The sequence below is a fragment of the Andrographis paniculata genome, unplaced genomic scaffold, assembly GCF_009805555.1.
Source record: "Andrographis paniculata isolate CXL003 unplaced genomic scaffold, ASM980555v1 Contig38END, whole genome shotgun sequence".
Lineage (NCBI taxonomy): Eukaryota > Viridiplantae > Streptophyta > Magnoliopsida > Lamiales > Acanthaceae > Andrographis > Andrographis paniculata.
The window spans coordinates 2,941,569-2,957,093 of NW_026137571.1; the positions used below are offsets into that span (position 1 = coordinate 2,941,569).

The 15,525-nt window shown below is 33.0% G+C and overlaps 2 protein-coding genes across 2 annotated transcripts; both read right to left on the reverse strand.

Moving 5' to 3' along the window:
- Nucleotides 1-571: 571 nt before the first annotated feature.
- On the reverse strand, nt 572-4,475 carry LOC127251040 (uncharacterized). The gene is made up of 3 exons (XM_051274595.1): nt 4,054-4,475; nt 1,007-1,067; nt 572-836 (listed from the first exon to the last, which is right to left on the reverse strand). The coding sequence occupies exons 1-3, from the start codon at nt 4,267-4,269 to the stop codon at nt 778-780; spliced, it is 336 nt and encodes a 111-aa protein (XP_051130552.1). The 5' UTR covers nt 4,270-4,475; the 3' UTR covers nt 572-777.
- A 1,262-nt stretch (nt 4,476-5,737) lies between these two features.
- Nucleotides 5,738-11,198, reverse strand: LOC127251054 (transcription initiation factor TFIID subunit 12). Its single transcript, XM_051274610.1, has 9 exons — nt 10,714-11,198; nt 10,373-10,522; nt 8,443-8,952; nt 7,654-7,728; nt 7,004-7,082; nt 6,866-6,930; nt 6,726-6,761; nt 6,396-6,566; nt 5,738-6,256 (listed from the first exon to the last, which is right to left on the reverse strand). The coding sequence occupies exons 1-8, from the start codon at nt 11,158-11,160 to the stop codon at nt 6,444-6,446; spliced, it is 1,485 nt and encodes a 494-aa protein (XP_051130567.1). The 5' UTR covers nt 11,161-11,198; the 3' UTR covers nt 5,738-6,256; nt 6,396-6,443.
- Nucleotides 11,199-15,525: the final 4,327 nt, after the last annotated feature.

Below are 15,525 nucleotides of genomic sequence, written 5' to 3' on the forward strand. Positions count from 1 at the left end.
TAAAAATTATATAGCAATTAAAAAATGTATATTATGGATATCGTTTTATAGAGAATAAAATTTTCTATAATATTTCTTCCGTCCCACCACAATTGATATCTTTTGTGGTAGGCACGGTATTTAAGGCAGTGGAATTTAATGAGATTTAGTAAATTAATGATAGTAATTTATGATATTAATTTATTTATTTTTTATATTAATGATGCTATTGATAATTTAAAAATATTATTTAAATTTTATAATGACTAATAAATTTATTTTATACTTAAATTTAATAGATTAAAATATTTAACTAGTAATAAACCATTCTAGTAGTGAAAATTTTATCTTCTAATAAAATTTTATTTCATAATTTTTGGTAATAGTTAAAGAATTATATTGTGTTATGAATACAATTTAATAAATTAATTTTTGTATTATAATTATATTCAATAACAATAAATAATTGTAACAACCGAAGAGAATATAAAAACACAATATTAACAGACAACAAGCAACACATCGTAGCAAAAACAAACAAAAAGAAATATACAAAAATAATCTAAACATTCATACATAATCTAGTATAATACAAAAACATACCAATATTATCTAAGTAGTCATTCAGAAACCATAAAACAGCTAGCAACAATATAGTCATTCAGAAACTATAAAACAGCTAGCAACAATATATACAGTAGAAACGGGATGAGCAGGGCCAAGTCCAAAAAGCATTATAATCATAATACTCCCAATTCATTTGGTTTCCCTCCTAATAATTTCCCTCCAAAAAATTCTCTAGGCTGTCATTGCTCCCAAAATGCACCAGAGGACCACAGCACATGTCATTTTTTTTACTGTCATTCACAAAAAAAAAACAACAAAAATACAGTCACATATACATCAAAGAAAGCATAATCAAGTTTGGAATTGCTTTACAAAGGTAAACTTACTATATTACTTTATCTCATAATCATTCAGCTATGTAAAGATGTTAAAAAAAAATAAAATCTTTTTAACTTTTTACCTTCTTTTAACTGTAGTTTCCTCTTGATCAATCCAACACAAGCTTTTCTTTGACATCCGGCCTACAATGAAAGGGAGAAAAGATCTTACTGATAATGAACGTAATGCTATAGTTCAATTTTTATTGAGGAATCTTAAGAATGGCAAACCTGCTTCTGGAAAAATGTTAGCGGCACAAAAGCTTTTTTCATGTTCTAAAAGTATTGTCAATCAATATTGGAAGGATGCAAAAAAACAATTGAATAATGGAGGAGTGGTTCACTTAACCAGTAAAAAAAAAAGTGTTTTCAGGCCAAAGAAGGTGCTTCCAAATTATGAATTGATTGCTAGTATTCCCCTCAAAAAAATAGGATATGTTCGAAGTATGGTTGTTTCAATAAAGTGTTCTAAAAGCACTGTTTGGAGGTGGATTTCAAGTGGAGCCTTAAGAGCCCACACAAGTGCTCTTAAACCAGATTTGACACCACCAAATAAGTTGCTCAGGCTACAATTTGCACTTGAACAACTTGTTTACACTTTGATTGAAGAAGCTATTCATTTTTAGATGTATGAATAATGGGCTAGGTCAAGGGATCGAGATGGCGGGTTCCCTTTTTTGGTGATTCTGAGGTGCCCGTCATTCACGATGAAAAGGTCTTTAGACCGTCATCCGCGATAGAGGGTTGGATTGCGTACAATCCCCTCTTGGTATGTTATATTGGAGACTAGAGGGTTGTGGGCCGTATGGCGCCCCTCGCAAACTAATAATAAATTGATTTATGTGTACTTTGAATTTCGAACCCTTATGTACACATTGTGGAGTTTCCTTTGAGGATTATGACCCTATGTTTGTTATGTGAAATTATGTGACGTGTCATACGAAGTAATAAGGTTGGAAAACCGGGTCGAGCCGGCCCTGATTAAGGCCTAGTGGAGTTTTCTTTGTGATGTGCTCATCGTTATTATTTGAAAATGAAAAGAAAGTATAAGGGAGGCGCTAAAAGACTCGTGTGTGTGAGTTCCCCTTATGTGATACGTGTCATTTTATTCGACTATCTTCTTCAAATGATTTTGTGGCATTATACCATATTAATTTATCTTCGATTAATTGCGTTTACTCAACCGTTGTGTTGACCCTCTTCTTACGATCATTTTTGTAGGTGATCATGCTTCTGTTATGCCTAAGTGATGCATTCACGTCATATGATCCATCGGGGGGAATTAGAACCACCTTACCTTCTAAAATGTTTTGAAATTCATTGATTGTGTTTAAAGACTAATGCCTTTTGAACTATTTCCAATTTATATTTTTGATTCGAACTTTATTTATTTAAATGATAAACCGGTGCGCTTTAATTCTATGTCCCTATTAGTTGTTGGTATTTATTATTTAAGCCTTAGCGTCACAATGTAGGACTCGTTGGTTGATGAACGAGCCTTCCGGTGTGGCGTGGCGGTGACGCTCCGGTTTGAGCCGGCCGGGGTGTTACAACCAATATATGGGGTGGATGGTTCCTTGATTTTTTATGGGAAAATTGGCATATTCCCTTTCACATACAAGGAAGCAGCAAAAAGAACTAGTAAAAACCGTGCAACAGGCACACTAGTCACTAAACCCATTCAAGCTATTACGAAGGATGTTATTATGACTTGCTTAATCAACAATGTAAATATACAATTGTTTGAATTTATCGAATGTTAGAATAAATAATGTTAGATTGTACTAATGTTTATTTGAACTAGCACACTCCAACTTATTCTATTTCACTATATGCATTCACTAACTTTGAAAGGTTGTATATGTCAATTATTTATACTATAATGCCTTGACAGATTATCCTAGCCATAAAGAAGAAATGACCAGCCAACATGACAAAAAGAATTTATATACAACAAGATAATGCAAGACCACACATAAGAAATGATGATGCTGACTTCAGAAAGGCTGCCACAAGTGATGGGTTTGATATTATTTTAGTGCAACAACCTCTAAACTCTCCAGACTTGAATGTCAATGACCTTGGATGGTTTCAGGCTATACAAAGTATCCAAATTGAGAAGGATTGCACCAATGTGGATGAGCTAGTGAATGCAGTGGTATTATCTTTTGAAGAATTGACTGCCGAAAGATTGAATAAAGTATTCTTAAGCTTACAAGGGTGCATGATTGAAATAATGAAAAGTAGAGGACACAACAAATATAAAATTCCACACATGAAGAAGGATGCACTAATTCGACATGATGCTCTACCTAGACACTTGAATGTGACAAGAATTTGGTTCTTAATTGTCTAACATACCTAATGGATGAATGAAAAGAAGACTACGCCTTGCTTTTGCTTTCCGGGTTGGGAATTGAGGTACAAGATATAATCATCTCTCCATTCTCAATGTTAACTCTTGCTTGAGTAAAAAAAACAATGATTTTTTTGTATGAAAAACTTAGAAGCATACATAGATATTACATGAATAGCTATGTGTTTTATGCACATTTTGTAAAGTTCATACCGTGCATACATGATACATAGATATGCATGTGACTAAGACTTTGCTTTTGTATTGCAATATTTGGTAAAGATATTTAGGTTTTATTAATACTCCTCACATTCACATATAAAAACCAATGACATTATATTATTATCGAAAGCACCGCCAAATTATGTAAATGCCACTAATATCCTGATTAGCACATAGTTTTTTCTTTTTCTTTAACATTCTGTATATTTCAATAGCCTACCATCATATTCACCAAATGTGACAATTAGATTTTCTATATGCCAAATACAATGAATGGACGATTAAATTGCAGTACAACAGATATAAACACAATTGGACATAATTTTTTTATAAAAATAAAAATTAAAATAAAATAATGCAACAAATATAAAATTCATAGTCTCATAGTGTGAATACCGAGGGAAAGTAGAGCAGACTGAACTCCTCTATGATTGTTAAAGGGCGTTTGAAAATTAAAGGCGAATCTGGACAGAAGAAAGAACGAAACCCACCAACACGACTATAACCTTCGAAATTAGAGGGTGTATCAGTTACATAGCCGGAGAGAGTCACCTGGTCGTCGTCGAGCAGCGCTACCACCGATTTTTCGGAAAATAAAGTTTCAGGCACACACTCACAAGATTTAGGCGTAGGCAGCACCGAAGGAAAATACGATCCGATAGCATCAGAATCGTTGCCGACGATTTCTCCCTTCGACGTCCTCGCTAGCAGCGCGGCGGTGAGTATCCGGCGACCATCGGAAAGAGGCGTGGTAGAGAAAGAATCCATCGCGAATGAATTTAGAGTTTGAGTATGAGAAACCGATGACTGAAATTGGAATGAAATTACTGAATTTGTTTATTTTATTTTATTATCTTATTTTATTGTTTTATTTATTTAATTAACTGCTTCGTGTTTAATTATTTTAAATGGTTTTTGTTAAGTATATTTATATTTGATAAATTTTACTAAAAAATGAAAGGTGTCAGTTGTGGTGGGACAAAAAAAAAAGGAAAAGGTGTCAATTGTGGTGGGACGGAGGGAGTACAAAATAAATAAATAAAATATTTTTTTTTATTTATAATTAACATAAATCAATTTTATAAAAGATGTGTAGTTTTAAATATAGATAAAAATATATTTATTTTTTTTAGGAGAGACAGGAATAAATGAGTTATGAGTGGGTTCTACTTGTATGTTATATAGATAATTAAGTTGATTTATATTTGTTAAATATGTTTTGAGCGTAATAATTTTTACCAAAAATAAAAAAAATATCAAGTATAAGAAAGATAAAAATGGAAATAGTGTCAAGACAGAGGGAGCTATGGGCTAATTTTCAAATACCCCTGAATGTCCATGACCAACTAACATTACGGGTGTGTTTACTTGTGGGTTTTGGTCTTGAGTTTTGATTTTGTATAGTAAAATTTAGATTGAAACAGTTATTGATGCGATATTAGTGTGATGTTTTTAATGTAAAATTTAAATTTTAGTGTAATATAATAAATGAAAAATAAAAATTTGATTTGATATTTTTGGAAAAAAAATATTTTTAAAATAGTAAAACCAAAATAAAAATTGTACATGTAAACACACCCTACATAATTTTTCCATGTGGCATCTATTTTTTCCTTAAATATCAGCGTAAAAATTCAAATCAAATATTTATTTTACCATTTTTTAATCATAACAAATTTATTTTCAATTAACATTATTCCCAATACACATAATTCTTAATAAAAATATTCACCCTCCTTCTCAACTAAAAATATCATTTTTATCTGTTTCACTTAAAAATATTTATTTTCTATTATAATAAAAATAAATACATTAATATTAAAATACTTTTTTTATATATAAATTACAAATATATCATTACACATACTGGTATTGAATTTTAAAATTCCGCGTAACACTATATAGAACACATTATTCATAACATTGTAATACAAAAACAAGTCATGACATAAGCTAACAACACTTTATATAATTTCATCAGTTGATTCTACTATATAACATACTTTATGTACAATACACCTAGAAGTATATACATAAAACATGTGATTTTATCTCGCACAACATATTAACCAAATCAACACCTTAACCATTTTCTTACATATAAAATTAATTTATATATAAGTACAAAAAATCACATTCAACGGCTATTTCCATTGAAATTTCAACAATTGAACATTCCTAACATATCTTTACTATGTTCTCTCGGTATATATATTCCTTATTATAAACTCCGTCGTAGTTCCCTACAAAAATGTTAAATACACATTTTTCATAAAATATTGTGTACAACAACCGTTTAACTCAAATAACAAACCCAGTAGAAACTACTAAAATTAATACTATCCTAGTGTGCCATTCTCAGCCCAGTCGAAGAAACTCACACTGTCTAACATAGGGCAACCAACCCTCATTGTACAAACCAATAAATTAGACTTGTGCTAATAACATGACCAATTAAAGTCCCACATTCAACAAGTAATTGGACAATTCAGATGTTTTTTTTTATAAAAAAAACTGCAGAATCAGGATAAATACCTCATCCAAAAAGGTCGATAGGAAGAAATCCATATGCAGGAATTACCCCGGCCTCTCGATCTCCATTCCATCCATTCTTCTCAAGCTGCACCATACATTTCACTCACTGTTTGAGATCTTGAATTCGGAAGGCATCTGTTTTCAACCACAAAGTGAAGTGCTCTCCAGAAGTGGTAGTAAGTAGTACTCAAGGAGTCGAGAACTGCAGAATTGAATAAAGCTGCAGCAGGAGGCAAAGATCTTTTACTCGCCGCTACATTTTCATCGGGCCACTATTTTTATGCATCTTTAGGCTAAAGATTTCCGGGGTTTTAATCATTTAACAGCTCACATAGATAGGGAAAATGTAAAGCTCGTACCAGAAAGGGTAAAAAGGTTTGCTTCCATTAGGCATCTCAAGAAGCTTCTCATATCTTAGGATTAGGAGGGGAACCGATGATATTGGCAGGTCCTTTTGCTAGATTAGTTTTTGCATTCCCACCAGACAATCCGCCTGAGCTCTTATCACCGGCTACAATTGACTTCTTTATCTGCAGAGAAGAAATACAGAACAGTGAAATTAGAAATTGTCAAGATATCTAGATTATGAAACCTAGACCCACTCAAAACTTCACTGATGAGAACAACCGGACGTCAAGAAAAAATGAAAATTTGTACAAAGTACACGCCAATGAAGCAGCAAAACTTACTACAGAAACCCGCTCCTTGTGGACATCAGTAACAATCTGGATTCACAACATACAAGAGAAGGACAAAAAAAACTCGGGTTAGGAGATGTGAAACTAAAAAACAGCGCATAATTCCAGATAATTATCAACAGAGATCTTACAGGTTTCTTGTAAGTCTTGATCTCGTCGCCGCCAAATCCAGGAAGACTCATGTTCCAGTTCCTTTCTGGCTCAAAGAACAGGCACAAATTGAGGCCTCGTAATTGCACTACCAACGGAAAGGACTCGTAAATACTTACCAAGATGTAAGAGTATATCCTTCGCTTCTAAAGTGGTTGATTTCCTATGCTTGGCCAGGGAACAGCCGAATGTTGTGATCTGGTCATTTAAAATTTAAAGGAATAACAGATATAATTCAGCTAAGAAAATTGAGACAACCACATAAGGACGTTTATGGTTAAAAATAAATAAATAAATAATACACAAGCAATTGCCCCCACCAATCACATCTTCATATTATTGTCCTTATATCATACCTGCCTTCATTACAGTAGTTTTACCGAGAGGTTAGTTTGCGGAAAGAGTTTTATCATTTCAGCATAACAAATTCTTTAATTCACAAGACCAGGAAACAAAGGGAATCTTATATTCTGTAATACACTGGTAAGGTCTTTCCTAAGACATGAAAGTACCAAAGGGTAACACATTCCTTTGTGTGGAAATAAAATATCAAACGATTGACACTTGCAAATGACAATCCCCCTTAAAGAAATTTATAAGCCGCAGAAAAGATTGTCCCAGTTTTTTGTCTTAAACCAATAAGACCAATAATCACAAACTTCCTTGTATGCATGTACGTGAGAAATTAACCACATGATATATGTATAGAGAGCAATATGACCAGAAATTGACGATGCTGACAAAAATATATGCTGCTATTTTTGCTTACTGATTCCATGAAGTCTTCAGCAATATCAACGAGAATATCTTCAACCTCAGGGTCTAATTTTTCTGATGGATCAATCTGGTAAAATTAGGTCCAAAAACAATAATTAATCAAGAATATTGGATAAATATAGATCTTAAAAGTATAAATAAGTGCACATTGATAAACTCACTAGTGCACACAATCACTAAGCCAGATACAAGGACATAAGATAATAAATAGTGTACAGCCAGAAAGGAATGGACGAAAAGGACAAAATATCACTTCCTCGCTTTGGTTAAAATTGGTAAGCACAATCATAAATCATTGAACTCCTCAACCTTTACAGTATAAAAAGGACCTGGCATCCTGATCAGCATATGACAAGTTATGAAGTTCAACCATTGCACAAGTCTTGACAATAAAAAACTTCACCATACATATTGACAGATATGAATGCATCCAAAAAAAGGAAAATAATATGCTCAATATTTACTGTCAAGGCACAATCAAATTATATGATCAGCAAGTAATTCATACTATTGGAATGAACTAAACATTTATCTAATGTAATATATAATAATCATCTTGTGACTATATGTAAACAAAAACTAAGGCTTGCATTTCACTTGTGCTATAACCAACAGCGGAGAAGCCACTTCAACCATGTAGAAAACATGAAGATATAAGTATTGGCCACAGTAGCATACAGAAAAACTAATATATCAACCAAAACAACTTTAAAATACTAACTATCAAAGGAGTCTAGATGAACCCACAGAAGCAGATGTAATAAGAAAATATGATCTTCACCTGGTTTACTATCTCCTGAATACTCCGTTTGCTAACAATTCTATTAGAAGATTCTTCAGCATCTGCTACCAAACTTTTGTTTGGAGCTACTGGGGGTAATGAACTTGATTGTGTCAGGCCCAGAGGTGGTCTTTGGCTTCCTAATACTCCTCCCCTGGACAATTGTTGAGTTATGGACTGCTGCATCCTGGGAGGTGGAAATTGTGGGCTGTAGTGATCCTGTGGCTGGCCTGACGTTGATACTTGTGGTGCCTGCTGGCTGGAACCACCTGGCTGTTGCTGAGGGGTGGTAGGCATGTTAGGGTGATGTTGCTGAATGTGGGACCTTTGTTGAAATGATTGAGGGCTCACTTGCGGTCGATGGGATTGAGTAGGTAAGGGAGGTTTTGATTGGGTTCCTGAAGACAACCATGGCTGATTCTGGGCCTGTGAACTCTGAGAACCACTAGGTGATGGCGAAGCAGGCGATCCCAATGATGAAGCTCTAATCATGCCATGTCCTTGAAAATTCTGATAAAATTATCAGAACAAATATAAAACCAACTTTATCTGTGATAGAAAAAAATAGAGAAGACTCTAGAACACATAAACACAATCCTTGGCTCATCACCATCCAACAAGCGAGCAAAAATTCAGTAGACAACAAACATTCTAATAAAAAAGGAAGCATAACTAAGCATCCAAATGAAACATATCAATCTTAAGTTGTCACCGCAAAACCATTTGGCAATCATCAGAATAGTTTGTAATGGTGTTCCATGTTTCCAGGCACAAAGACCTTAGAGCCAGAGGAGTGTGCATCTTACAACAAATAATAAAACAAGCAAATTGGGTTTAATAACTTAAAAAATCAGAAATAATGTTCACTTCAATTGCTTCCATAAGAACTTATATACAATTTTTTGGTCTTGTTGTGCTTGGCAAATTTGAATTGATTGCGATTTAATTTGGCTGGCTGAGCTTGCTTTACACTGGAATGTTGTCTGTAATTAGATCTCATTTGCTCCACAATTAAAAATATATAATACAAATAACATCACTATTCTGCACATTTTTGTTGGAATTGGATACAAGAATAAAGACTAAAAAGAGAGACCTTCCCACAATGTAAGAAACAAGAAATCTGAAAGGAACTTATATAAATGTGAAACATTAGGCAAAAAATAGGAAGAAATTTAAAAGAAAAAAAAAATGATAATAATGTAGATAAATAAATAAATAAATAAGAGGAAGTAAGATCATTCCCAAGGAAAACAAGTATATATTTCTAGTCTTTGTGTACTTGCAGAAATAAGGTAACAGTTGCAATGAAAAAAACCAAGTCCATGACCTTTAGTTAGAAAAGTTAAGACACTAGTCACGAATGCACTTCAATGAAATCAAGTGCCTTAGCATAAGAATGGTGTTAAGCTAGTGCTGTGAGAAAAGACAAACAGTCGATTGTGCGTCAGCTGAGAATAAAAAATTATGTAAACAAAATTATATTAACAATATATATACTGTACCAAAATCATAATGGGAAAGCTTAATGAAGCTGCAAAAAAACAGATGTGTTTAAGGCAAAAAACTTAATAGAGGCATGTAAGAGCCAAGATATACTCATGGAACACTCCTATCTAAATGATTTGTTCTAAACATGATATTGATGTTTTAGCATTTCAAAAGCACCAACTTCCAGTTTTACCTTTATGAAAGCGAACAAAATTCGATATGCTAAAGCCAAAATTTTCAAAACCTAAACAGGTTAGAAGGAGAGGCAGATAAAAAGTTCTCAACTCGGGCAATTATAACCTCACCCACATCAAATATGATTTATTTCAACACTTCCCTGAGCACTGAAGACATAACCATATTTTCAAACCATAAATGATAACCTAATAAGGGTTTCATCCCCTTTAATCTTAAATTCATATTCAATTAACTTAGCAACCTGCGCAACAGGAGATTGGTTACTCGGGTTAGTCTGTGGTCTGAGAGATGACTGAGAAGGTCTCAAATGATGAGAAGGAACTCCTGGTCTCATTGAGGTTGTTGTTCCAAGCGCACCTGTCATTCCTATTCCTTGGATTGATTGCCTTATCTATAATATATAACAAAGATCAGACAAATTCCCAACTTCAAAGGCTTGATGACAATACATATATATCTATAAAAATTCCAAACTTCAAAGACTTAATCGAAATTCACAATAACAAAAGTCATTTCTCTAGACCTAGAATTCAAGACAAAAACTGCTGAATGTGCAACTAGGCATTTGGAGAAAGAATTAACCTGGGATTGTTGTCCGTAAGATGGAGAATTGAGTGAAGAAAACGATGTAGGCGCAGGGGAAGGAGCGGAAGGGGCATGAGCGGGGACACCAATGGCCACTCCGCCGCGAGGAGGCTGCGGAGCGGCGGACCCGGCGGAGGTTGAAGCCGAAGAAGAAGGAAGGGGGGGAGAGGGGAGAGAAAAATGTGAATACGCCGGCTGCTGCCATGGTCTGGTATTGAACGACGGCCTCGATTGGGAATTCGTGGGTTGCTGCTGCGATTGTGCCGTAGTTGGAGGTTTAGGGGAGGGTGAGGGATTTGGGTTAGGGTTAGCGTTAGGGTTCGGAAATGCGCTTGTTGTGGCTGTAGGCGGTGGGAGTGAAGCAGTAGCGACGGCGACCGTAGCGGATGTAGTGGACGCCGGCGGCGGCTCCGAGGGCTGTGAAGTAGACGGCAATTGTTCCATCGAGATCGGCTATTATTTCACGGGGAAGAAATTTATATATACTTAAATACGTTTGAATTATTTTGTAAGGAAAAACAAAAAAACAAAAAAAAAAATTTACACCACCTCCTTCTCCCAACATAAATTTATGTTAAGATACTTTTCATGACCATTATTTAATAATATTTAATTAATTATAATAGTAAATTATATAATTAATAATATTAATAATTTTAAAATAAATTTAATACATATAATTAAAAATACTTTAATATATATTTAAATATTTTAAAAATGATGCAGTATCTCACCAATGTAGATATCATTGTTTTTATAATACAAATTATTTATAATTAACGTAAATTAATTTTATAAAACAAATTAAATTTTAAATATAGATAAATATATACTTTTCTTGTCTGTCTCTAGTTCAAGTTTACTTTTATATTTAACATTAAAAATATTTATATTTGCATAATTTTATTTTTTTACAAATATCATTCTATCATTAATGAAAATATTTTTGCAAATTTTTTTAATATGTACAACTACATTTTGATATAATAATTACTACCTTATCCCACGTACCAGTGTCTGCTACACTGTAGACACGGTATTTTAGAAGGGATGTAATCAGTAGATAATTAAGAATGTATTTAGCGAAAATAATTATCCTATAATATAAATAATTATAAATTAAGATTAAGATAACTAATTAGTTTAATTAAAAATTTTTAAAAAAATTTAAAAAGATTAAAATGAGATTAAAGTGTGTAATTATTTTCCAAAAAAGGAAAGTGACATAGTATGTGAAACGGACAGAAACGGCAACATGGACATGGTATGTGGGACGGATAAAGTAATATTTAAAATTCAACACGTAAGTAAATGAACCCTTAGAGCCAGACAGAGGTAGTATTTTTTTTTTAAAGAAAATTTGAATGGAACATAATATATAATGTTATATGTTATGCGATTAATTAAATTAATTTGTATTTGTTAAATATATTTTGATTTAAAATATTTTAATGTATAAGATTTAAGTGTCAATTGTTACGAAAGATATTCAAATAAAAATAATATCAATTATACCGAGACTAATGAAGTATATAATATGTATATAAAGATTGTTTATTAGTTACATAAATCAAAATCAACCAAAAAATTATTGGGTGTTTAAGGGAGTGTTTTTCATTTTTTTTTTTTTCACCGAACCATCCTTTAAGCTGTGAATTTTGTATTTTTTAAAGAATTATATATTTTTTTTTATAGAATATCCAATTGAAATCAAAATTTTGAAATCAAATCAACTTAAAAGAAATACATCCTTGACTTTTATTTAAAAACAAATAATTTAAATTAAAAAAAATAAAAATTATTAATATTTAATTATTTAAATAAAATTTAAAATTAATTGGAGTAGTAAATAACTTTATATTTAAAATAAATCAATTATTTATCATATCAAATGCTCCAGCATAGTGCCCTTTATATTTTAATAGATAAGTTAGAGCACTAGCATCGATGGTTTCTCAATTTGAGAGAAACTCCTTGTTTCCGTTGTAGTATTTGTCTGAGAATTTATTGCTTGATCTTTTTGAATTTATCGAATAAAATTCGTATAAAAAATACAACAATGAATTACCATAAACGAATTCGAATAAATCATATCAAATTAAAATTGAAAATACACAATTAAAGGACATAACCTGATTTTCAGGAAATTAAAAGCAAACAAACACGCCTTCAATTGAATTGAGAATTGAAATGAAATTACTCCCTGTTCGACCGAGAAGAAAGAAGACAGATTTTCTACCGCCGCCGACCCACGAAGACAACGATGACTCTCCTATTTACTCAAACCAGCGACGGACAGCAGCGGACGACCGGAAGCAGCTCCCTCCGGTCATCTTCTTCAACAGAGCGCGACCTCTTCCAGAACAGCCTCAGACAGCGGCGGTCGGCGGCGGCTTCGCCACCAAACAGCAGAGACAGAGATCGGTTTCCTCCGGCAACGACGCACAGCCTCAATAATTCTCCAATCGAACCCGAACTGCTTCGAACATTCTGCGGCGGTGAGGGACGATTTGTTTCGGCTCAGCCCCACAGGTGCAAGTATGACACGAGGTAATGCCACCTCAAGGTGGAGATCGGCTCTTCAGCTCGACACCCCACCGAAATTAGCCATAAAAAAGGCTTTTCACTGACCGAAAAACCACTCGGAACTCGTTGGAATCCTCTCGCGGTTTCTCTCCCTCTCCCTCACTCTCTCCGTCTTTCTCTTGAATGGTTTTTGACCTACTCCCCATCCCAAAAACCTCCCATCTATTATAACCCTAAAGATAACTTCTTCTAACTAAAAAACCATAACCTAACAAGTGGGCATAGGTTTGATATATGGATTTAGAAATTGGATTTGGGTTAAAGAGTTTGGATAGAATCAGGTGGTCGGGCTACAGAGTGGCTCGTAGCTACCGAGTGAGCCAACTAATTATTTATCGAAAAATTTGTCAGATTAGACAGTATTATTGAATTTTTTTAAAAAAAAATTATTTTATGTTGCTGCAGAGAGCAAAAGCAAATTCAGGTGAATAGCCGAATTCCGAAAAAGAACCCAACCAGTGAATGCTATGAATGAGCATTCTTCCCTTTACGAGCGACTTCCCTCAGTTGATTTGGGTGGCATTAGGAATGTCAACGGACAGGTTCCGGACGGGTTCTGCAGGTCCCGAGACCGTCCCGTTAAAAAATATTAGGCTACCCGCCCTGCCTCGCTTCCACCCGGCCCCAGCGTCTCCGCTCTCCTCTCCGCCGCGACTCCCTCCGAACCAGACCACTGCGATCCCACCTTGCCTCGCCAGATCACCTCTGGCGTGCCTCCGCCGCAACTCCGCTTCCGGCACCCCTCCGCTGTCCTTCTTCTTCTCCTCCTCCGCCTCCGCCAGACTACATAGCTATCAATTCCAAAGAATATGAGTGCCGGTTCTCCACCACGCCCTCCTCTTCTTCCTCCCCCTTTCTTCTACTTCTTCCTTTTTCTCCTCCCAGTCGCCGCTGCACTACCAGACATCCTGCGACGGTAACCATCCAGTCGCCGCCTCGGACGCCGCGATCCGCTCCACCGTTGCGCGCCCTCGCCGAACTGCTTCTCCGCACAAGAAAAAAAATGAAATTAGAGAATAAAAAATGATTTATTTCTTCGTTCAGTTATTTGTCTAAAAAAAAAAATTAATATATATTACATATTTATTATTTTTATATTATTTATATAATTCTTTTTACTTTATGTAAAAATAAAAAATAATTTTAAACAATTTTACTAAACAAATTCACCTTATATTATCTTTAACTCATAACTCCATTTTTGCAAGTCTACAATACATTTCTCCATTTTTGCGAGAGGTCTGCTGTCTCCAATCATACCCTCTATTTTTGCAACTCATCTCCAACTATACCCTCTATTTCTGCAGGTCTTTTCTCCAACCATACCCTTTGTTTTTGCAGGGTTAAAAAATATTCTCTTTATATTTTATTTTACATAATTTTTAAAATTACAAATAAAATTTAATATTTTATTATTTTTATTTAAGTAATTTTGAATAATATTGTACGTATAATTTTATATTGTATTCTTAAGTTTACCTTTTATTTAATATTATGATATTTTTTTATAATTAATGTTATTTTTTATTTATAAATATTATAATATTTTAAATTTAATATATATAATTTAATTATTTTACCATAATCAATTAATTATAAATTTTAATAAATATTAAATAAATAATTTATTATAAATATTAATTACAAAATTATAATAAAAAATAATAAAATTAAAAGTAACAAAAATAAAATAAAATAAAATATATAAAATATAAGCTTAAAATAAAATAAATAAAAGAATAAAATAACTAGATAACACATAAATAAATAGATAATACTAAAAAAAATAGATAATTATATAAATAAATAGATAATTATATTAAAATAAAAAAGAAAATTGCACCCCGCTGGAATCAGCGGGTGCTACAGTATTCCGCTGGGTTTGCCGGGTTATTATATACTTCCTCCGGGTTAAAAACGGGTTTGCCGGATTATTATATACTCCCTCTGGGTTTGGGCCAACCCGGCAAACCCGTTTTTTTTAAAAAATATATAATAATAAATATTTTTTAACAATCGAATACTAAAACAAATAGCATTAAAAGTAAAAAAAAAATCTAAAAAAAAATTAAATATTGATCCATAAAAATAAGATAAATAAATAAATAATATATTTTTATTATATAAATATACATATATTAGGTATAATAATTTTAAAAAATTATTTGGAGCAGGCGACTAATTAAATTTTATATTTAAAATTATTTAAGTAAATAAATAATA

Bases quoted from the DNA above. Each gene is read 5' to 3' on its own strand.
- LOC127251040 (XM_051274595.1), bottom strand. From the start codon at position 4,269: ATGGATTCTTTCTCTACCACGCCTCTTTCCGATGGTCGCCGGATACTC. The intron at 1,068-4,053 runs GTGACTCTCTCC...CTTTCATTGTAG, and splicing joins CGCTGCTCGACGACGACCAG to GCCGGATGTCAAAGAAAAGC. The intron at 837-1,006 runs GTAAAAAGTTAA...TGTGAATGACAG, and splicing joins GAAACTACAGTTAAAAGAAG to TAAAAAAAATGACATGTGCT.
- LOC127251054 (XM_051274610.1), bottom strand. From the start codon at position 11,160: ATGGAACAATTGCCGTCTACTTCACAGCCCTCGGAGCCGCCGCCGGCG. The intron at 6,762-6,865 runs GTAAGATCTCTG...TTGTGAATCCAG, and splicing joins TCAAGACTTACAAGAAACCT to ATTGTTACTGATGTCCACAA. The intron at 6,567-6,725 runs GTAAGTTTTGCT...TCTTCTCTGCAG, and splicing joins ACAAGGAGCGGGTTTCTGTA to ATAAAGAAGTCAATTGTAGC.